This window comes from Macadamia integrifolia, chromosome 5, assembly GCF_013358625.1.
Source record: "Macadamia integrifolia cultivar HAES 741 chromosome 5, SCU_Mint_v3, whole genome shotgun sequence".
Taxonomy (NCBI): Eukaryota; Viridiplantae; Streptophyta; class Magnoliopsida; order Proteales; family Proteaceae; genus Macadamia; species Macadamia integrifolia.
In genome coordinates, this window is record NC_056561.1 from 41,378,823 (window position 1) to 41,403,390 (window position 24,568).

General features: G+C 38.0%; 1 protein-coding gene across 3 annotated transcripts in view; it reads right to left on the reverse strand.

The window, feature by feature from the left end:
- Window positions 1-3,033: 3,033 nt before the first annotated feature.
- The window catches only part of LOC122079032 (endoplasmic reticulum metallopeptidase 1), a 53,245-nt gene continuing 31,710 nt past the window's right edge, over window positions 3,034-24,568 (reverse strand). For all 3 annotated transcript variants that reach the window (XM_042645251.1, XM_042645250.1, XM_042645252.1), the window contains 8 exons: window positions 21,186-21,304; window positions 18,773-18,897; window positions 17,427-17,651; window positions 16,290-16,450; window positions 4,792-4,955; window positions 4,534-4,616; window positions 4,361-4,446; window positions 3,034-3,365 (listed from right to left, as the gene is read on the reverse strand). In XM_042645251.1, the coding sequence (XP_042501185.1) occupies window positions 3,222-3,365; window positions 4,361-4,446; window positions 4,534-4,616; window positions 4,792-4,955; window positions 16,290-16,450; window positions 17,427-17,651; window positions 18,773-18,897; window positions 21,186-21,304 (1,107 nt within the window). In that variant the 3' untranslated portion in view covers window positions 3,034-3,221. The remainder of the gene's footprint in view (window positions 3,366-4,360; window positions 4,447-4,533; window positions 4,617-4,791; window positions 4,956-16,289; window positions 16,451-17,426; window positions 17,652-18,772; window positions 18,898-21,185; window positions 21,305-24,568) is intronic.

The following is a 24,568-nucleotide window of genomic DNA, read 5'->3' on the forward strand; positions in this document are numbered from 1 at the left end:
ATTTGCCAAAAAACACTCTCTATCACTCACAATAATGCATGAGGGATGTGTGTGGTAAGGACCTTGGTAGTCCAATCAATGGAGAATTGGATCATGATTAGGTGGTGAAGGTAAAGACATGATAGGTTGTTTTCATCAGATAATCTTGGCTCTCCAAATGAAGTAGCATGTAATAGCAAATATTAAAATTAAGTAGTGCAAGTCATATTTGGTTAGATTCGGTTGGGTGAGAAGGTTCTCCATCATTAGACTAATGGATGATTTTGAAAGATATTCAATTCTTAGACTTAGAAGGCCAGCTGGCCAAATTCATCTTAGGATCTCGCACTCAAAAAAATTAGATGTCAAACATATTTATCTTATTGCAAGCATAAAGAACACATTGCTCGTGTAATAAGACCTTTGTTCTAGAGTTTCCGTTTGAAAATTTTGAACTTTAGAGAGTGATTTCAAAAGAATGAGCTAAACAAGACCTTTTGATCTAGTGGAGGAAGATGGTCTAACGCTTGCAAGGAAATTAGCAGCAACCTTGGTCGTAAGGGTTCCAGTTTAGAAGCATGACAAATTAAGTTCTCATGAGAAGTGGAAGCCATTTTTGTTCGAAAGAATATTAGAGATGGTGGGCATCGGCAAGATGGTTGAGGAGAGGTGCATTCCATTGCATATCAATAATCAAGTCAGCAACAAAAGTTATAGAAGAGTGAGAATAGGGGGCCAAGACATAAGAGCAATAGTTATTCAGGATCCAAGGGGTGGGGGAGGATCTCCTTAGGAGGCATTTAGATCTACCTAGTTACATATTATGTAGCAACTAAGATTGAACTAAAATTTTGTGAACAAAATAAACTTCAAGGAGCTCGGCTCCACTGTACTTAAACATTTAGTGTGGTGGACATGTATTTTTTGCTATTAAAAATATCCTTTTGTACCCTAGATAATAGTGGATGAGATATGTCTGGCGTTAAGAATAAGTGCAAGTAAATGCAAAGGACCGGACTCGACTTTAAGGTCCCCTTTGCACATGTCAAATTTTAGATAAATTTGAGTTTACCCAATACCAAATAAAGAAGTAAAAAAAAATATGAGATTTGCAAAAGGATGCACTAACAAAACTAGGTCTGCCTGTTAAGAAGATTCTTTTTTAAATGGTTGTGGAAAAACTTAAAAATAAATAAATGAATAATTCCTAGAATGCTAGAAGGAAAATTACATTTGTAACCTTATTGATGCTTTTCTAAGGCCATCATGATGTAAATTTTGTATAGGCCTACTCATATAGATCAACGATCTAGGGATTGCATTGTTCATTGTAGATCTCGATATGATCCTGTGCTAGTACACTATAGTTTGGTTAGATTGGTCAAAACTGGGCCACGATAGTTGGAGAGAATTGTTTCCACCATTTTTTTTTTCGGGGTGGGGTGGGAGGAAAGTGGAATTTGGGGACCTAACATGTCAACTGTCATTGTTTAACAATATGGGGTTCTGTCTGCCATGCCTGCTCCTCTCGTTTGTTTTTCTTCCAAGGACATGTGTCCTGTTTCAATTTGTCTTGTCAGATGTTTCTACTGCATTATCTCTAAGAAATGTATTGATTTTTCCCTTACCCAAGCCTGGAAGACCTTAATTATGGCATGGACATGCCAGAGTGAGACAACATGGTCATATTTTATTCCTTAGGTTTTTTTTTTTTTGTAACACCATCCTTAGTTTCAAGTACTTCGAATTTGTGTATCTCATGCCTTTTATTTAAATAAATTTATACTTATCAAAAATGGGTGTTTACAAGTGGCAAGGGATTCTTTCTCTGTTCTATAATTTAGAATGTTATAAACATCACTTGCAAAACTTGCCCGATAATCCCCATTCCCTCGCTAATGTGTGGAAGATGGGCAAGTAAAAAAGACTTTGAGGAAAAAGTACATTTATTTTGGGGGTGAAATTTTGCACAAAGCGAAGCTGCAATTTTCATATCATATTACTATTATTTTTTTAATTCTTTCTCACCTACTTTGAATATGTGGGCCCCACATGAATGATATGCTTTTTCCAATGCAACCACTGGTGTGTATATTCCTCCCTAAATTGACAACATCAAATCTTCTCCTTTTATTTTTTATCTTGGGGAATAATACTTTGTGAAAAAAATTTGTGACCCCAATGCCTAGATACATGAAAGGCCAAAATGACCCCCCACGGCCACACCCCTATGAAAGATAAAATGACTCTATTAATACTTCCTCATATGCTCCCGTTGACCCTTACACATGCACAGAAACCAAACTCCCCCTAGGGAACACTTCCCTTTTTTTAAGATAATAACCTTTCAAACATTTACCTGTTTGAAAATTGAAAACTGCATTTGTTTTTGACAATATGAAACCTAGGTAACCAATACTACCGGCAATGGGCAGGAGAGGAGAACACCGAGGCTGCCAAAGAAAGAAGAGCAGAATCGACTTACCATGGCAGTCCCCCTTCCATGTTAATAAATAGTGAAGAAGATCCAAATTAGAATACTTCGATTTTTTATTTTTTTTTTAACATGAAAAAATATATATATATATATATTATTTTTTTTGTCAATCTTTGTATGGGCGTCCACACCCCTAAACCGTTGCTCCCCAAATATTGTTCAAAAGTAGACCCCAAAATTCCCTGCCTGCAATAGAGTTTCATTCCAGTGAAAAAGTATAGCTCTACAATATAAAAATACATGAGGGTATACATACAATACATATGTTGATGACTGAAAAATACAAGGACACATCAAAATGCGAAGGAAAAAATATTACACATGGCTAATCCATACGGTGTACAGCTTATTGAAGGATCAGTTGGACAAAAAAAAGCTGTCCACATCGTTAGAAAAATGGTTATGATAAGCATATCAAGAAGTACCATCCTGATGAACTTTTGCCAAAGCTCTGTTTGGTTGCAAGGGAAATGTAAGTATTTCTCGGAAAAGTGAAATTTATTACTGTTAAATTTTACTTCATTTACAACCAAATTTCTTGGATCTAAACAGGAAAATACCACTTGAAAATTTTTGATGACATATTAGGTATTATTTTAAATTAGTTACATAATCATAATTACAAATGGATAAGTAATCGGTGGATATCAAACCTATATCTTAGCTTGCTGAAAAAATGACTACACCAGAAAGAACAACATAATTATGGACAGTATCAATTTTTCATTATTAAAACATCATAAAATTAGAAAACATAACTAGACAGAAAGCTTGAATAAGCAATGACATCCACCCAGATTGGGAAAAGGCCCTTCAATTTCCTCGATGCTTCAACCAAATGCTGGTCTAAGACAGCAACATTCACCCTTAAAGGTTCAGAGCTATTTGCCTGTCATTTCCACTTACAGAATTGAGTTAATGAAATAGCAAGATTTTTCCTCCATTTGGAGGAAGCTAACACCATTAGAAACAGAACTCGCATAAAAAAGATAGAACTGTAGGGAAGAAGAAAAGAAGCCCCAAAATTGAGATCAGAGAGATGTGCTCTGATACAAAATCAGACCTCAAAGCAAAGAGATAAAAACATGTATGGTAGTCTGAACAATAGTCCTTGATGATCTCAATCTCTTATAAAGACTGAGAAGAGAGATATAGAAAATCACTCTTAACCATAAAGATTAGGAAGTATGTTATGTGTTGCACTCAGACTAGCTGGACCAAAGACTAAGGAAACTAAAATCAGATTCCTTGATAATTATCCTACACATAAGCACCACATTCATTAAATGAGGTTGGAAACAATATTTCAGAAACCCCGCATAGGAAAGGATAATCCTGAAGAACACTATTGGAGCCCTCCGATTGCATACTTCTTGGTCTTAAACCATTAATGAGCTTCAGGATTTGTATGCTATACATCCCCATAGGCACTATATTTTAGCATCACAGAAGATCATTTTCTCATGTCTCTCTGCTCATATGGGGCAGAACATTGATGGATGACTAACTCATAAAATGTCCAGAGAACACTTACATTGGATGCACTAGCAGGTGTAGCCATATAGGCAATCCCATGGAAGTGCTTTCTGCACATTTCCATGACTTCAATAGTCTGGAGGATTCTGAAACCTGCCTGTGCTTGCCAATGAACTCAAAACGGTGAGAAAATGCATCCACAAGGGGCAGGCTTGGTACACTGATTTCCATATATTACAAGCCAACCCCTGCATGGGGAGAGAACATCTCATGCCTTTCCGAAAGATGAGCAGGGAAAATATAGAATCGTGCACTAGAGCTAACATTTCCTATGCTGCAATCATCTGAAACATTTAAAAATGGAGGGGAAAAAGTACATAAAATGTGTAATTAGAGAATGTACTTCACCTCTAGCCAGAAGGTCCAGTTGTCAGAGCTACTTCCACTGAGTCGACAGATGTATGATGGTGCACCGCTAGTGATCATTTCAGGAACTATAAAATTTTGCAAGAAATAAATTATGTTTTGAAGAGAGAACATAACACCAAACTTAAATGCAGAATCAACATATTTGAGATCACCTGGAAGCAAATTGTCAGCAAATGACCAATTGGACAAAGGACCAGTAATGTTGAGAACTGCAACCCAAACCTCCTTCAAAGAACTGAAAAAGGAAAAGAAAATGAGATCTGTCTATAATATAGCTGAAGCCATCTCTGACACCCAATATATGGGCATCGTGCATTGATAAAGAAACAGTAGAGATGTAGATGATTTATAAACATATCTCACTATCTTACTCATCTTCAAAGTTTAATATGTACGTTTTAGATGCTCACCCTAAGAAAAGCTCCAAGTATACTTTCCGAGATCCTGTGCTAGAAAATGTAGGTTGATTATAAGAAGACAATTGGGGGAAATATCTGTATTGCTTCAAAATATCATCACTTCTAGCTGGGAATTTTAAGCTTCCTGAAAACAACAAAGATACTGGGAAAGATGCCTGCAAACAAAGAAAATATTAAGAGTTTCAGGCATTCTAAGTCAAAGAGAAGCATTACCTACCTAGACTTCACCGAGACGACATTGTTAATTAGATTGAGTTCAGGGGAAATGAGAAGAATAAATTAAAAATTCCCCTGACTTAACGCATTTCTTTCTACAGAAGACTATGTCTTATAAATAAAAATCCTCCAATTTGCACTAAATTTTAATAATTCACGACATCCACAAGATGAGAGTCAGGATTCCCCACACCCATATGAAACAACAATCAACCTCCTTGGAAAAAGAGCGTAAAGTCCAGCTTTTGCAGTGTCCCAGGAAGGTGGATTGGAAACAGTCCCAACCATCAGCATTTTGCAATTGAAGTTGCTCTCAGGATTCGACACCGTTCCACACTACCAGCCAGGCTTCTTACAATAAACCTCTCTACAGAAAGCCTATAAACTTTGAGGTAGAAAGTTAAGGTATGAACACATGCAGCTAAGGGTTTAACATGACCCATGTACTGCAACAGTGAGGTCTTGTGTTCGATGAAACTTCTTTTTGGTATGACTTCTAACACAAACCCCAAAACATGGTATGTATGAGTTTGTGCATGTGAGTGTGGCTCATCTGGAGAACTATAAAAAATGAATTTGTTAAAAATGCAAACTTAAGGTATGAACACAGCTGTGGAGGCAAACGGAAGAACCTCTCTTGATTACTTAAAATGCATATATGGACGATTACTTAGTGGGTAGCTCAAATTAAATACAAAGGTTATCTGTAGCATGCAAACTTTAACCACCTACAACTCCCATGGGTCAAACATCCAAATAAAGTGTCCTATATATAACAATGCCTATTATTAAAAACTCCAAGAAGATGGCCAGATGGGACGTGATGAGCACAATAATCTGTGAAATCTTAGGGATGTAAGTGTACATTTTGCCCCACTTTGGATAGTACTACTTTTATTTTTCTTGTTTTTTTTTCAGTTTCTAAGTCTACAAGAGAAAGTGCTTAAAGTGAATCAAAAACCAGTCCAAAGGTGGGACCCACTCATTGGTACTACATCCTGTCCTACAAAATCCTGAAAGTTATTCTCTCTCGTTGCCACCTCACAAGATCTTGAAGATGCTATGCAGAGATTCCTTTCTGATTTAATCAAGATTGCAAGACATTGGTTAATATTACAAGGAAGGAATAGAATTTGTTAATTTTGGAAACAGATTCTCTCTTTCCTCACACAATATCTCAGAGAATGAGGATTTTTACCAAGATTTAATTTAATTTAATTTAATTTTCTTTCTTTTCTTAAAGAAGACTTGTAGAAGGAAGGAAGCAAGACAAAAGCTCTATAAAAGCCCCTTCCTCCCCCCTCCTATTTATTATTATTCCCTTTAGTTTATTTTCTAGTTTATACTTAGTTTTCTTCTCTCTCTCCCTCTCTCACTCTCTTTAGTTTTAGTTCTTCTTTATTTTTGCTTTAATCACTTTTGTAATAGGTTTTTTATGTCAATTAATGCAAGCACTCTTTTATTCTTATTCAGCCTTTTATGTTTATGATTTATGCAATTGAGTTGTAATTTTTAAAGTTATAGTTCTAGGCTTAGATCTAGGTGACAAGATCACGAGCCGTGGAGCATCTTTTTTTTTCAAGTTCAGTTTTTTTTTTTTTAAGATTTGTTTTCTCTAGTACTAGAAATTTCAGATTTGGTTTATTCCAGATTTGGTTTTTAGTACTGGTAGTATCTCAAATCACCCAAGCTTTCAAGTTCAAGCATTGATTCAAGTAAGTAGGCTCCTTCAGTAGTCTTCTCGCCCCCCTCTTATTTTCTCTTCTGACTACCATTTCTTTCTTAATTTAGGATTTTAATTTCAGTCGTTACATTATTGCTATCCCTTTCCCCCAAGATTCATGGCTAGTGTATGTGTTGGCTTTGCCCCTCCTAGCCATAGAACCATCAATTTATTGTTTTTATTTTAATTGCCTCCTTTTCCTTAAAGCCAAGTAGAGTAACCCTTGTAAGAGTGACTCTCTGGTCAAGTAGGGAAGCTCATATTATGATGCATCCCTCGAGCTAAGTAGAGAAACCTACTTGTGAGTCTCTCTCTATCTTTATCCCCTTTCTTTTACTGTATTTTTATTTCAGCATTTTTTTCCTTTATTGTTTTTAATTTTAATTGCGTGGGTTGTTTATTTTCAGTTATTTATTTATTTAATTTTAATTGCGTGGCTTGCGTTTTTAAATTCTTAGATGACGAATGGTTATGACGTTATTTTAGATACATATGTTTAGGACGATAATTATAATTAGATCACAACCATTAATCAGTTCACTTTTGCATTATTAAAAGAAAAAAAAAAATAAAGTGGTTGCTCTCCCTGTGTTCGACCCGTAGCTACACTGATCCATACGCTTGCAGCTACATATAAAATCTCAAACAAGTTTTTGACGCCATTGCCAGGGAGACAGTTCCATGTTATTTTTCGCTTTCTTTTGGTAAATCAGAGTGTTTTATTTGCTTTGTTTTATTTTTTCTTTTCTTTTATTGAATTCCTGAGAAGTCAGTGGAGGTCGTCATGCCTCATAGTATAATAAAGATAGGTTTCACCCTGTAGCAGTACCTCAGAAATTGACCTAAGCAACCTCGGATCTCTGCCAGTAAGCTCCCAAAAAGCCAAAAAAAAAAATAATAATAAAATAAAATAAAATAAAATAAAATAAATTAAAAAATCAAATAAGAAAAAAAAAAGAGTTTTTCTTTCTATTCTTTTGTGTTTGTCTTACTCTAGTTGTGGATAGTTTTCTGTTGCATGAGTGTGTGGACCCGTGATTCTACCAATCGTTTAGTAAGAGTACCTATTTTAAGAATGGCAGAACAACCTAAGCCTACTTTAAAGGATAGATTCTACCCACCCAGGGCAACCCAACCTTCTTGCATTAGATTACCAACTGCCACAGGGAACAATTATGAGCTTAAAACTCAATTCATCACTATGTTAACCCACTTCCATGGGCTATCCTCCGAAGATGCTTATTTGTTCTTGAGAGAATTTGAGAGGTTTGTGTCCTCATTAAGATACAATAGCTCAGAGATGATGCTGTTAAACTTAGATGCATTACCTTTTCGCTAAAGGATGGAATAAAAAGATGGTTATATGGGCTGCCAACTAATTCCATTACCACATGGGATCAGTTTACGGTAGCGTTCTTAAGAAAAATTTTTCCCTTACATAGAACAAACAAACTTAAGAGCAAGATCATGCAATTCCGACAAAAACCTCAAGAGTCATTTTCTAGACTCATGGAAAGGTTCCAAGACCTTCTCCAAGAGTGTCCCCATCATGGGATTGACAAATGGCATCTTTGTCAAATAATTTATGAAGGGATAGACTACCATACCAAGCAGATGTTAGAGTCTATGTGTCCTACAGGCTTCACAGCTTATGCTGACGAAAACGAAGCTTGGAACTTTTTGGTTGACCTAGCTGAAAAGACAAGAGAATGGGAGTCTATTCAGGAAAGTGAGAGAACTATAGGAGGTAAATGGTACTATGTCGATGGGATAGTAGCCAAGGAGGCCCATTTAGATAGCCTCATTAAGAGAATAGAAGCCCTTGTCCCTAAAGCATGTGCCCCAGTCCACCAAGTCCAAAATTAGGTCTCTATGTGCAATTGGTGTCACTCCCCTGGACATGTAATGGAAGAATGCCCCAACAGTTCTGGGGGCAATGAAAGTGTTAATGCTCTTTACCTGAACAACCCGTGTAGCAACACTTATAATCCAGGGTGGAGAAATCACCCTAATTTTTCATGGAGCCAAGGGAATCAAGGAGGTCCATCCAACTTTCACAACCAAGGGCAACCTAGTCCCCAGAGGCCCAATTTTGCACCACTACCTAATTCTTTCCCTCGGCCTAATCTAGGTCTTCAGTCAAATTTTTCTAGGCCCCCTCTCCAAGCACCTTATCAACAACCCCCGGGGTTTACATTCACTAGAGAGGCGGCAAGAATTAGTGAGCTAGAGAAAAGCATGGCCCTTCTCATAACAAGCCATAATAATGTGGAGAGGCAACTCACCCAACTTGTCACAATCATGCATGAGAAGGAGAAAGGAAAATTACCTAGTCAGCCAGAGCCGAATCCTATATATCAGGTGCTGACTCCACAAGGGCTACCTGCTACTCAGCTTAATGTTGTACAGAGTCAACAACACCAAGGGCCCTCCAACCAGTGTAATGCGGTATATGCCCTACGGAATGGCCGAGAGTATCTATGGAATAGTACCACTCATTCTTCATCATCTGACCTTTCTGTTGACCCTCCAACTATCGAGGCTACTACTGTGCCTCCCATTCCAGGTTCGCCAGATGGACCTGAAGAGATAAAGGATGATTTGGTAGAAGCTATAAAAAATGATTCTATTAATGAGAGAACTTCTGACAGTGTTTATGTTCCTCTTGTCCCCTATCCTAACCGTTTGATGAATAAGAAGAAGACAACTTCAATGGAAAAAATTTTAGAAGTCTTCAAGAATATAGAGGTAAACATTCCTCGTTTGGATGTCATAACTCAAATCCCAGCCTATGCCAAAGTCCTCAAAGACTTATGTACTCACAAGCGTACCACAAGTGTGCCCAAAAAGGCGTTTTTGACAGCTAATATCAGTTCAATGATCACATAACCTATAGCAGCCAAGTATAAGGATCCCGAGTGTCCCACCATCTCTTGTGTCATTGGCAACACTCATACTGATCATGCCTTACTTGACCTTGGTGCAAGTGTGAACCTTCTACCTTATCATGTTTATCAACAACTTGGATTAGGAGATTTAAAAGGTACAGGGACCACTCTCCAGTTGGCCGATCGTTCTGTCAAGATTCCGAAAGGGATGGTCAAAGATGTCCTACTTAAGGTAGGAGAATTTATTTTTCCAGTCGATTTTATTGTTTTGGACACCAAACCCTTCACCATTAGGGACAAGATCTCCATCATTATTGGAAGATCACTTTTGGCTACCAGCAATGCATTAATCAATTGCTGGAATGGTCTACTAAGGACATCTTTTGGCAACCACGCTATGGAGTTCAACATGTATAGGTCGGGCAAGCAACCCATAATTTCTTCTAATGATATTGATGAAGAAATCAATATGCTTGAGAATTTTTCTGATGATATTATTCAAACTTTTGACATTGACTTTGATTCAGAATTCCAAGAGTGTATGGAAGAATTAGAGGATGATACTGAAAATTTCTTCTCTGATGTTTGGAGCCTTCATACACCCATGGAGCCCATTGGTCCTCTATCAAATTCTCTTCCTAAACCCTTAATTGTTGAGCCCCCTAAGCTTGATTTGAAAAAGTTGCCCTCTAACTTAAGGTATGTTTTGTTAGGAGAAGATCAAACTCTACTAGTTATTATCGCCTCAGATTTAACTTCAAGTCAAGAGGAAGAGTTGATCAAAGTTTTAAAAGAAAACAAGGAAGCCTTAGGTTGGACCATGGCAGACATTATAGGAATTTGCCCCTCAATCGTTCAACATCATATTCACCTCATGGAGGATTCAAAACCTTCTAGGGAACCACAAAGAAGGGCTAATCCTATAATGCAAGAAGCTATCAAGAAAGAGATCCTAAAGTGCTTGGATCATGGTATCATCTACCTTATTTCTGATAGCGAGTGGGTAAGTCCAGTGCACGTGGTGCCAAAGAAGTCAGGGGTCACAATAGTCCAAATCCAAAATACTGAAAATGAGTTGATCCCTACCCGTGTCCGAATAGGATGGCGTGTGTGTATTGACTATAGGAAGTTAAATGCGGCAACTTGGAAATACCACTTTCCTTTGCCTTTCATTGATCAAATGTTAGAGCGGTTAGCCAGACATGAGTATTATTGTTTCCTTGATGGTTATTCCGGCTATAACCAGATTCCCATTGCCTTAAATGACCAACACAAGACCACCTTTACATGCACCTATGGAACCTTTGCTTATCGGCTTATGCCTTTTGGGCTTTGTAATGCCCCTGCCACATTCCAAAGATGCATAATGAACATTTTCTCTAATATGGTGGAGCATTTTTTAGAAGTATTTATGAATGATTTTTCTATTCGTGGCTTCTCATTTTCTAATTGTTTGCATCATATTTCTTTAATACTCAAACGATGCAAAGTGACTAATTTAGTCCTCAATTGGGAGAAATGTCATTTCATGGTCACACAGGGCATAGTGTTGGGTCATGTCATTTCCAAAGAGGGGATCAAGGTCGATAGAGCTAAGGTGGACTTAATTTCTAATTTACCACCTCCCAAGTCAGTTAAGGACGTTCGTTCCTTCTTAGGTCATGCATGGTTCTATCGTCGATTCATCAAGAACTTCAGTCACATGGTTAGACCTCTCACCAATCTTTTGGGTAAAGAGCAACCCTTCGAATTTTCTAGTGAATGCCTCATGTGCTTTGAGCAATTAAAGAAGGTATTGACTACAACCCCCATTATTCAAGCTCTCTTATGGACTGAGCCCTTTGAATTAATGTGTGATGCATCTGATTTTGCTATAGGGACAGTCTTAGGGCAGAGAGTTGATAAACTTCCTCATGTTATCTATTATGCCAGTAGAACTCTCAATGATGCACAGCTGAACTACACCACAACTGAAAATTTAGCTGTTGTATTTGCATTAGAAAAGTTCTGCGCATATCTGATAGGTTCTCATGTAATTATTTACACTGACCATGCAGCTATTAGATACCTTATTCAGAAAAAGGATGCCAAAGCGCGTCTTATCAGATGGGTTTTGCTTTTGTAGGAATTGGACCTAGAAATTAAGGATATGAAAGGCAGTGAAAATTTGGTTGCAGACCATTTGTCCCGGTTACCCAATTCTTTGACTGTGAATACTCCAGTTAACGAGTATTTTCCCGATGAGTAACTCTTTGCAACATCTATTGAACCTTGGTTTGCAGATATTGTAAATTTTTTAGTTACAAACAAGACTCCGGATCATTGGTCTTCCCAAGAGAAGTACCATTTTCACTCACAGGTTAAGTATTTCTTTTGGGATGATCCTTACCTTTTTAAATCACGCCCTGACCAAATTATCCGGAGATGTATCCCTGATCATGAGCACCATTCTATTCTTTCCTTTTGCCATGATCAGGCTTGTGACGGCCATTTTGGGCCTACTAAGACTGCAACCAAGGTATTGCAATGTGGATTTTATTGGCCCAGTCTCTTCAAAGACGCCTTTGCTTATTGTAAGGCTTGTCCTTCTTGTCAGTCTTTAGGAAAAATCAGTAGAAGGAACATGATGCCTCTCAACCCAATCCTCGTGGTTGAGGTTTTTGATGTTTGGGGAATAGATTTTATGGGCCCTTTCCCTAAGTCATATGGATATGAATATATTTTGTTGGCTGTGGACTATGTGTCCAAATGGATTGAGACTTGTGCTTGTAAGACCAATGACCATAAGGTGGTCATTCAATTCTTAAGGGAAAACATTTTTTCCCGATTTGGTACCCCTAGAGTTATCATTAGTGATAGGGGAAAGCACTTTTGTAATAAGCCTTTTGAGGCCTTAGTGAAGAAGTATGAGATTACCCACAAGTTGGCTACCCCATACCACCCCCAAACCAGTGGGCAAGTAGAAGTGTCCAATAGACAGATCAAGCAAATTCTAGAGAAGATAGTTAACCCAAATCGAAAGGATTGGTCTAACCGTTTGTTGGATGCTTTGTGGGCGTATAGGACTGCTTACAAGACTGTACTTGGTCAATCCCCATACTGTTTGGTATACGGGAAAGCTTGCCACCTTCCTGTTGAGTTAGAACATCGTGCCTTTTAGGCGATTAAGAAATTTATTTTTGATTTCTCTACCGCAGGAGCTTATAGAGATCTCCAACTATCTGAGTTGGAGGAATTGCGAAATGATGCCTATGATAGTGCAAAAATTTTCAAGGAAAAGACTAAAGCTTTTCATGATAGGCACCTTGTTAAAAAATCTTTTATGCCTGGTGATAAAGTTTTGTTGTACAATTCTATATTGCATATCTTTCTAAGAAAACTTCGTTCTCGGTGGGAAGGTCCTTACCTTGTGCAAACAGTATTCCCCCATGGTGCCGTAGAGGTTATGAATCCATCCACTCGGGAAATTTTTAAAATTAATGGGCACCATTTGAAACCATTCATTGAGTTGCCTTCAATGCATGATGCAGAGGTCATGATTCTCCATGAGCCTCTTTATGATGATATTTGATCCCATTTGATAATTTCCTCTCCTTTATTCTTCTTGTTCTATTGTCTTATCATTTTTTTTTCTTTTTTTGCATTGAGGACATTGCGCAATTTAAGTATGGGGGAGGGTTTGATAGTTTAGAATTTGAGGTTACTTTTAAGAGTTTTCCGGTGCTTTATACACACCTTAAAAAAAAAAAAAAAAAAAAAAAAGGAAATTGAGATCTAGGACCCATCTTGGTACTATAATCCCTATTGGGAGGATGGTAATGAATATATGTCTTGAAGTGGGACCTCACTTAAATGATTTAGAGATACTTGTCTTAAGGTGTAGGACCATTTGTTAGTTGGTGTCCTTGTTATTAGGTTAGGAGTTGAAACCATATTCTTAGCATGGTATAAAAATATATGATATGGATATGCAAAGAAAGTGAAAATTGGCCAAAAAGTAGAAAGTATAGAATTTCTAAGAGCCAAACAGAACACTGTGCCTCATGAAGCAGGGTATTTTGATCGAACCTCTTAGGAAGGAACACTTCCAAAAAGAACTTAGCATCACTTTCTTTGTTGGCATATGCATAAAACGAAACTACTTAGTAACTTGGGTTTCTGGTGTTTGCCCCACCATGTTATTCAGACCAAATGTAGTGAAGTAGAATGAGTTCTCTCCTAAAAAAAAAAAAAGATATCATTATGCCTTGTTGTTTATGATTGGTTAACGCTCCAAAACCCTAATTCATGGTCCCTACCTTACAATGTGGTCTGCCTTAGGATTGGTCATGCTTTAGAAGATACAAGGGTCGTCCCTATTTGAGATATGTGATTGTTCCTAAATTTAGATAGAGTATTAAAGTTCAAGTGTGGGGATTCTTCGGTTGATGTGCTCCAATTGAAAAAGGGTGTGTGTTTTGTAGTTATTGGAAACTTTAAATGGTAATTTTTCAAGTTAATTTGAATATTGGGTGTATATTCACTGCAAACACCCACGAGACACAACTTGTCCACTAGGGTAACATAGGAGTTTAAAGGCTTGTTGCAAGTGCTAAATGTAACCGCGATTCCTACGAAAGTGAGTTAGGCTTTTTTTCTTTCGTTTCTTTATTTATTTGTCTTGTTCGAGCACGAGCAGAAGTCAAGTATGGGGGAATTTGATTAGCACAATAATGTGTGAAATCTTAGGGATGTAAGTGTACATTTTGCCCCACTTTGGATAGTACTACTTTTTTTTTTCTTTTTTTTTTTTCAGTTTCCAAGTCTACAAGAGAAAGTGTTTAAAGTGAAACAAGAACCAGTCCAAAGGTGGGACCCACTCATTGGTACCACATCCTCTCTCCTACAAAATCCTGAAGATTATTCTCTCTCCTTGCCACCTCACAAGATCTTGAAGATGCTATGCAGAGATTCCTTTTCGATTTAATCAAGATTGCAAGATATTGGTTAATATTATAAGGAAGGAATATAATTTGTTAATTTTGGAAACAAATTCTCTCTTTCCTCACACAATGTCTCAGAGAATGAAGATTTTTACCAAGATTTAATTCAATTTAATTTTCTTTCTTTTCTTAAAGAAGACTTGTAGAAGGAAGGAGGCAAGACAAAAGCCCTATAAAAGCCCCTTCCTCCCCCCTCCTATTTATTATTATTCCCTTTAGTTTATTTTCTAGTTTATGCTTACTTTTCTTCTCTCCCTCCCTCTCTTACTCTCTTTAGTTTTAGTTCTTTATTTTTGCTTTAATCACTTTTGTAATAGTTTTTTATGTCAATTAATGCAAGCACTCTTTTATTCTTATTCAGCCTTTTATGTTTATGATTTATGCAATTGAGTTGTAATTTTTCAAGTTATAATTCTAGGCTTAGATCTAGGTGACAAGATCACGAGCCGTGGAGCAATTTTTTTTTTTCAAGTTCAGTTTTTTTTTTTTTTTTTAAGATTTGTTTTCTCTAGTACTAGAAATTTTAGATTTGGTTTATTCCAGATCTGGTTTTTAGTACTGATAGTATCTCAAATCACCCAAGCTTTCAAGTTCAAGCATTGATTCAAGTAGGTTCCTTCAACAATCTTCTCTTTCCCCTCTCATTCCCTCTTTTGATTACCCTTTCTTTCTTAATTTAGGATTTTAATTTCAGTCGTTACATTATTGCTATCCCTTTCCCCCAAGGTTCATGGCTAATGTATGTGTTGGCTTTGCCCCTCCTAGCCATAGAACCATCAATTTATTGTTTTTATTTTAATTGCCTCCTTTTCCTTAAAGCCAAGTAGAGTAACCCTTGTAAGAGTGACTCTCTGGTCAAGTAGGGAAGCTCATATTATGATGCATCCCTCGGGCTAAGTAGAGAAACCTACTTGTGAGTCTCTCTCTAGCTTTATCCCATTTCTTTTACTTTATTTTTATTTCAGCATTTTTTTCCTTTATTGTTTTTAATTTTAATTGCGTGGGTTGTTTATTTTCAGTTATTTATTTATTTAATTTTAATTGCGTGGCTTGCATCTTTAAATTCTTAGATGACGAATGGTTAGGACGTTATTTTAGATACATATGCTTAGGACGGTAATTAGAATTAGATCACAACCATTAATCAGTTCACTTTCACATTATTAAAAGAAAAAAAAAATAAAGTGGTTGCTCTCCTTGTGTTCGACCCGTAGCTACACTGATCCGTACGCTTGCGGTTACATTTAAAATCTCAAACAGGACGCAAGGAGATAATGGGTAGTGTGCTGACTACTTCAAGCATAGTTGGGCCGCTGGGCTGACATTCTTCTGCATCATAGAAGTTGCATATGATCCATGAACTATTACATCTGGGGCATTCTTCCTTGCAGTAAGAATATCACAGAATGAACATTGCATACAGCCATACACCATATCAGTTTAGTGGCACCCAATGGTGGGTTCTACCACTTGTGAACAATATTTAAAAGCTAAGCTGCATTGGTGACTCCTTACACAAGGTTTCTGTTATATTATCATACCTAAGGGGCACTAATAATCCCAGAACAACAAAACAGGTATGGCTGAAAAATTAATTTAAACAGAAAATCCATGTTACTATTGACAACTGTCACAAACAAAAAATTTTATGTTATAAGCTTAGAGTATTTCAAGACTTACCAACCATGAGCTTTGCAGAGAGTGACTAGTGTTTTCAAAAGATAACTCTGAACCAATCTGCAGTTCCTTTGCTGCTTCAGGTGCATATTTGAAAAGAAAAGGTAAAGCATTGGAGTCCACAACAGAAAAATCAAAACTGGACTCCACAATCTGGCTTGCATCTGTCATGCGGAACAGAAAACATAAGATATAACAAATAAGAGCATACACAAACAGAAAGTAAAACATAAAGCAACAACAAAGATTTTATGTGGTTTTAACTTTGTCCTATGTTCATGGGGCGTCAATATTATTTCCCTATATGAGAGAAAATCATAGAGTACAAGAAGATTTAAAAGCCTCAGCTCACACCCGCTCACTGAGATAACCATATCCCCATAAAACAGTTAACCCTCTCCTCAACATATAGAAAAATCATGTAACCTCTCTGTCAGTCACTTTCAACCTGAAGATTAGAATTGCATCCAGAAAGCCATTAACACTTTTATACACATGCAAGGCCCACTCCCTTCCATCACAGACTCTGCTATTATACCTAACAAACTAGTCAAACTATGATGTTAGAAAGAATTAGAGAAAAAAATTTGATATTTAAGCTTTCAAGATTTATGATAACAAATAGAAATAATTGATGAATTGTACCATATGAAGTATGTTTTGCACATACACAAATAGATTTGTTTATTTTCATCCATTGCTGGAATTTTATCTTCTTTTTCTTATGGGGGGGGGGGTGTGGGAGACATTCATGATTAATTGGTTATGAATATTAGGCATCCCATTAATATCTAAAGTAGCAAATTCATGTGCCACAGATCCCATCTAGGAATCCAGGGTCATAAAGAAAACAAAGCGGAGAACCTAAGAGGTTAGACATTATCCTATGCAGTTAATTTCTAGGCCATTAAAGCAAGGGCATAAATGGGAAGCATGCCTCCATAATGTCCATGTAAATATGTCCTTTCCTCCATCCAAATATTAAAGATCCAAAGCAATGGAGAAAACATCAATGAAAAAATGAAATATTACAATTTCAGTAATCTTAACAGTTGGACTTAATATTTGGCCAGAAAAAAGTGCCTATATGCATAAAGCCTAATTGGATTGAAATAAGAAGCATTCAAGATTCCAAAATACCTGCAGTCCGGACTGTATGCTGAAGAACTACTCTTTTTGGTGCAGCCATGCTGTATGGGAAGAACTGGGATGAGATTGCCAAGGCAAGCAAACTCAGATGCAGCAAGAATTGAATAATGGATGATCTAGATAACCATCGACCAGCAACAGGTACTACTGGGCCCATGCACAGACCAGTGGAAATTCCCACCACTGCTGCCACAATAACATCAGGAACGAAGTATCCTGAAAGAAAAGATTCAATCCTACAATATAGATCTTGGAGAATTGCAGATTCCAAAACTAATTAAATAACAATACTCCCTACAGACTACAGAGGGGCCATTGCTTAGAGCAATGATAAAAGGTATGGGCTACCAGGGAAAATGCCCAGGTTTGAGTCTTGAGGGTGCCACTATGCACAAAAATGCCAAAAGATTAGGACTGACTCCAAATTCACCCCTCCCAGGACCCCAGATAGCCGGGACCAGCACTGGGTAATGGCCTTCTTAATGGAACTACAGGCCACAGCTAAGTATAATATGTAGATATATACCAAACCTATCAGAAGGCCACATTTGGAGGTTTCCAGAAAATCAGAAAGGCTTATGACAAGATGGAGAACTTAACAATGTACAATAGTTCTAGATAATCAATACTTCAGGCCATGATGTGCACAAGACATGCAATTAGACTGCATAAAAAGGGGCAATCACCCAAATACCAAACTGACTTGAAGAAATTTAATCTTTTGAGTCCGGATTGAAAGAGAGGGGTGAATTATTAGCCTAATGGTGAGAAAATTCTAACATCAAGCCAGTACAAATTTATTTTTTGTCGGTAGGCCCCAAGGAGAGTTGCACTGATGACTTCTTAATTGTGAGGTGTTGGTCTTTTCCAACTGGGCTAGCCCCTTGGGGGTACCAGTAGAGAACTAGAGTCTGATTTTTGAGCCATGCCCCTTCTAAGATCTCACCACTTGTGACACAGCAACTGAATAAAGAACCACACATATCACATGGATGGTGGCAATGCATTAATGATGCTGAACCAAAGTTCATCGCATGCTTTCTCCATGGGCAAATTTTGATCCATTTAGTGTTGATGTCAACCAAATCAATAAAAAAATGTTTCTTTCTTCACTCATGATACTCTACAATGCACAGAATTCTTAATATTCCCGGGCTGAAAAGAGATGACTCAAGACTGAACTCCATGCAACTGAGTCTTGCAAGGCTGCAACCATCTATTTAAATTCACAGCACCAGGACCAAACAACCCCCATTATTTCAAAAGAAAAATTATGAAATCAGAAATGATGTATAATTCAAGTATCAATAACAAGGATATAATTCGTCAATACTAACCATAGGGATGCGGTAGGGAACCCATCATACCCATCTTCTCAATCAAGAATTGAACAAGAAACCCAAAAAAGCAGACGCAGTACACAAGGTATGGTACTAAAGGTGTCACATAAGCCGCCACCGACCTGAGACATTTAATGACCAGATCACAATTCAACTCAACATGCTAATTATCTTTAATAAAACTCAAAAATTGTGTTTGTAAACATTGGAATATAATATTTCAAAGCCCATCAACATAAATGTATTAACGAGGAAAATATTATGAAGCAGCCAATAAGAGTAAAATACCATAGAAACAATTAATAATAATGCAAGATATAACTGTATTAAAAGAATTTGGATATGCCTAGATCATTAAGTTCCTCACTAATTGCAGATGGGGCTGTAACCAATACACAGGCTGGTGAAAGTGAGATATTGAAAGCTCAATGATCCTCCAGTATCATAACATTTCTCATCTAAGAATTGTGGACAAATCTACAATCAGTAAAAACTTCATAGGGCAAGAACTTGCAAAAATACAAGTCTGGAGTTTATATTTGGGTGCATGCCCATGGGACCTTATCTGAAACATTAGAATAAAAAAAGTAGTGACTAGAGTTTCTGAACCGGTACCCATTCCCGTGTTGTGTCATTGTTTAGACAGGGGTACTTTAGGTCGGCGTTTGAAAGGGAAATCTGGGACACCCGGAATGCCTGGCAACCCTCCAGGCCTTCCCTTAAACTGATTGGTGCGGGGCTTCTAAAATAAGGGTCAATTTTCCCTTCAACCTGATGACCAATTTATTCCATCTGGGATGGTGGATTTTCCAAGTGGTTAAAAATTTCAATAGAATTTTCACTATAAAAAACCACCTAAAAGAGATCCTGGACACCCTCCTTCCGTCTTCTTGACAACCCTGTTTTGGAGATTTTGGTTGCAAGGATTCTGCCCAGTTTTGAAGATCTTGGTGCAAGGATTCCCCCGTTTGGAGATCTTGATTACAGATCTGGCGAGTCTTTCCATCAGAATCTGACCTGTTTTGGAAATATTGATGGCAGATCTGATCAGTCTCTCTCGCTCTCTCCCTCTCTCACTCTCTCACTCTCTCACTCTTAGTCCCAGTCTTGTGGTGGGGGAGGATCTGATAACCCAAACTGGGTTGCTTTTTACGTCTCAGATATGTTTGATAGAGAGTAAAACTGCCATCTAGCTACTAAGGAACAGTACAGCTTCTGTATGACAAGCAAAGAATTTAAAAAAAATATATATTGTGTACAACTCATGCCACTGCACCATCTCCTTTCTGGCCAGACATTTCCGGGACATTTGGGATGCCGCATGCTGGGTGGGCACCCTTACCATCACAGTCACTGTTCTGTTTCTCAAAAGACTTATTTCAGGATATTAAATGTTCTATTTATCATAGCATCTATTTTGTAATATCTAAGCAAATTAATGACATGCATGTCGAGTTTAGTTTTTCTAGTCACCATTTGGACAATATGGGAAGAAAGGAAGTATAGAATGTTCCATAGATGGCAGAGATAATCTCAGGAGGTGAATGAGTTGATTATGTTAAGGACCGCTAGATGGGCCAACACCTTGGAAGCTTTTCATAGTATCTCTATCAAATTATTTCTTGAGAGAAAGGGAACTTGTGTTATCTTCTAATGAGATGTGTATTAAATTCAGTATTCTTGGGTCCCCTTACAACCAAATACCATTAAGCTGGATGGGATCTCCCTTGAGAATCTGGGGCCTGTTAGTGTTGGGGGAGTATTTAGGGATCATGAGGTTGTGGTGTCATAAGTCTTTTCCATTACTAAAGGAAGAGCTGATTCCATTACTGCCAAGCAAAAGGCTATACGGTTGGAAGTCTCTCTTAATAGTGGTTCAAGGAATGTAGTTGTGGATGTAGAAAACTAGTTGGTGATTGATTGGATGCAAGCCCTCTCAATAGGACCTTACAGGTAACTTCACCTAATTAGAAAGCCTAGAGTTCTATGTGAGCAAAGAGATTTCTCTCACTTCGAGCTTGAGAACAACCAATTCCCTCATGATTAGTTAGCTAGGGAAGGGGGCAGGCAGGGATTCATTGTTCTTGGGCACCACTCTTGAGTAGTCCTATCAGTGAAAAATATTCCTAGGACTTTTGTAGTTCTTGCGCCTTATGCTTTGTATCGAGGCTATTGTTTAGCGATAAAATTTGATTGTTGTCTATAAAAGGAAAAGAAAACACATCCACACGTGATCCACAATAAATGGAAAAGATACCTAATCTTCCATACATAAATGAGGACAGTATACCCATTCAAATTCATAGTGACACAGGAATTAAAAGTAGACAATTTATACAGTTAAAGAAACTTGATTATGAGCAGTAACATAAAGGTACAAGATAGAACAAAGGGGTGTATGTAACCGTACTTGAGTGACTGGGGACCAAAAAACTTGGCTGATAAGCAAAAGGAGATCCATGCAAGAAGCATAAAAACTGACGAGAAAAAAGACAAGAAGCCTCCACTCAGGCCAGCTACAAGATATGCCTGCACATTTGATGCAGCTATCATATTCAACACTAATAAACTTAGAATAAGCACAGAAAGGGCTATCAGTGGTTCATTTTAAACGTTCCAAAACATTAGTACATATCCATTGGTTCAGACAGATCTTAAGATTCAGTAATGTTAATCACATCACATTACAAATCCAGCCAGTAACATCCAATTAAATGATATTTTGTTACTGACATGTTGCATTTACTATAAAAATTTAACCAAGTATATTAAGTGAATATTTATTACATTGTTAATCCTCTACTAGGTTGTATAAAACATTTTGACTAAAGAGTAAAGGCACCATTTCATACCAAAAAGCGCATGGTAATGAACAATAACAATTGTTCCTCACCCACCCACCACCCAAAAAATTAGTAAAGCACATTAGTAGCTCAAAGATTGTAGGCGAGGTACAAAATCTCGGATTTCAGTCTCGTTTCAGCCTGACGGAATGACTGAAATCTATCCAAATGGGAAAATTTTCACTGAACAGTGCTATTTTTAACAATATGTTTCGTTTGAACAATTTTTTTTGGGGGGGGGGGGTGAGGCAACGACCATATTGGAAGAAAAGACAAAGTGGTAGTTTGGATTTGTTTGGCAGTATATGTGTATACCTTGTGTAATATTGCCTACTTTCCACATTATTTTAGTACTAAAAGAAATATAAGGCAAGTAAAACAAGTAAATTATGCACCATGAATGAAGAAACATAATATTTATTAATTAATGAAATAGTAAAAAGTAGATGTAACAAACTCATAGAGACCCAAGTACCAACTCCCAACTCCCAACAATACTCTTCTGTGTGATGATACATCATACATGAGTACAAAGTGACCCCCCTAGGCCATCCTAATGTCTAATACCATGAACAATGATGTGGAGGATTGAGCTCAATGATGGGCCGATTGTGCTGACGCCAAAATTTTCGTCCAACTGAATGACAAATGCAGGCCACATCATAGTGTGAAGAAACACTCGAAGTCCTCCACAGCTTCCCTGAAAATGGCCTCATCTACAAATTGAAGGTAACTTATCCTAGGGTATATGTATTATGAAGAACCAGCCACTGAGCCACTATGACTTGATGGTGTTTCCAGCATGTACAGCTAGCAGGCCGGGTAGGACTATAGGAGAAGAGGTTGTCCACAAAGGAAGATCCAGTTTGTGACTGGGAGTGGGCGTCATACTCATAAGCAGGAGATTTATACTCCCCCACGCTAGTGAAACCACCATAGCCACCACCGTACACATTGAACACCGACCCAATGCCCACGTCCAGTGCGATCCCCTATACTCAATCCTCTAACACTACTACAAGCCATCCATGTCGAGGTCCATGTTACACTACTATCAGTCTGCTCATCTGGTTAAAACCCAGCTCGTGTGTAACTTGCCGTTGACCATGCCGCAACCTAGATATGGATTCGCTGGTTTCTCCATCTCCTCCCAGATTAAATTGTTTACACCTCCGGCGCCCACAAGGCTAGCCACTTGCATGGCTAGCAACCACAAGGCTGTCAACTATGCTCGGCCAATAGCCACCTCGCCGTTGCCCTCCGCAAAACCGGTGCCCCTCCTGCCACGACTGTCACCAACGCTTGGTTGTGGCCTCTGCAAGGCCAACACCCCACCGTCGTGATTGCCTTCTTTTCGACGGAGATCCAAATCTACTCTAGGCAGCTAAGATGTTCAAGTGTGGGGACATGATGAGTAGGGTTTGGTGGAACCCCACTTTGAATTGTCTTGTTTTCCCCTCTTCTTATTTGGACTTCTTGGTTCTGCCCTCTGAACCCCTGTGGGATGTTGTGTTTTGAGTTGTGTTGCCCAATTGGGCTTGATGCCCCTTTGCTTTAGAATTCTTGGTACTTGTCTCTTAGCCCATGTGGGTTTTTAGTGACAAGTTTTTGAGTCTTAAAGCCCATGTGGGCCTTGTATGTAGTCCTTTATGGGCTTTTGTTACCCATTATCGGCTTGTAATTTCCCCTTTGGGGGGGGGGGCTTATTCTCGCCCTTCTTTTAATGCATTTATTATTCACCTAAAATAAAGTGACATGGCCCTCTTGTATAGCATGCACATGAGGATGGATGTGCACAATTGTCTATATCTTGTGTGGCGTGATCAAACTGGGTTCCATATGTTTCTACTAGGGAAAATAAACATTCATCTCGTAGGCATTGGGCCCCCTTGACCACTGGGCCAGCCTCAAGGTCCTCAACCACCGTATCTAGCATAGTCTAATAGTAGAGCCCTAGAATGGTGTTTACTAGGATGTTGTGGAATAACAAGCAATTAGACACAACCTCTCTAAATTTCCCCTTCACATCACTCCACATGTGCTTCAATTTCACTACTTGTGGACTTTTCTAGTAAATGCCAAGATCTTGTTGCAGTACGAGATCCACATGCAATGGTGGTACTAGATCTGCCCTCGTACTTTGTGATCTACTCATGGGTAATTTAGCTTGCCTCCTCCCTGTGGTTGTGGTTGTGTAGATCCACTACCATTACCACCCACTCTAAACGGACCAACTCCTCCAGTAAAATATCTATTTCTACCTTGTATCTCATAAAAAGTGGCTTTGCTCCTCGCATGTGCCCATTGAAAATCTCTAGCCCCTGCCTCTGTTTGCACATCATCAAGCACATACATAGGTTGCTAGAAATGTCTCCTCAAATTGCACCCTCGCCTTCTCCTTTTCTGCCCTTCTCTAGTACCCTCTGCTTCATGTGTTTAAATATGGCCTTAGAAACTTCCCCAGGAACCACAGGGAATGTGGCCACATCTTTAGTATTCCGAGCCAAATGTCGTTTTAGTCTTGTGGCCCCACCTCCCAAGGCTCCCATTATTTTACCGCAGTAATTACACTGCGTTTTCTCTTGTCGCCCTCCAAATTTGGCACTCCATGCTTCCATGTCATGTCTTCCTTGTTGCCATCTCCTCCCCAAGCAGCCATTATCCCACCACTGTAATATTGCATGAAGAAAACAAGAGATTATTAAATGAGGCACATCCACTAAAAAAACCATATATCTACTTATTATTTTCCCCCCTAACCCTTATATTTTACTCTAAATTAAAATAAATTTCATAATTTTTTTGAAAAAAATATTTGGCTAATACACCAAAAGAAAATATGCTACACAACATAATAAGTATTATGTGTGCTTCCAAACATGCTGCAAGTACTTTCATATTTTAATTTATTTTTCAAACCAAAACAAATATTTTTCCTTTTTTTTTTTTT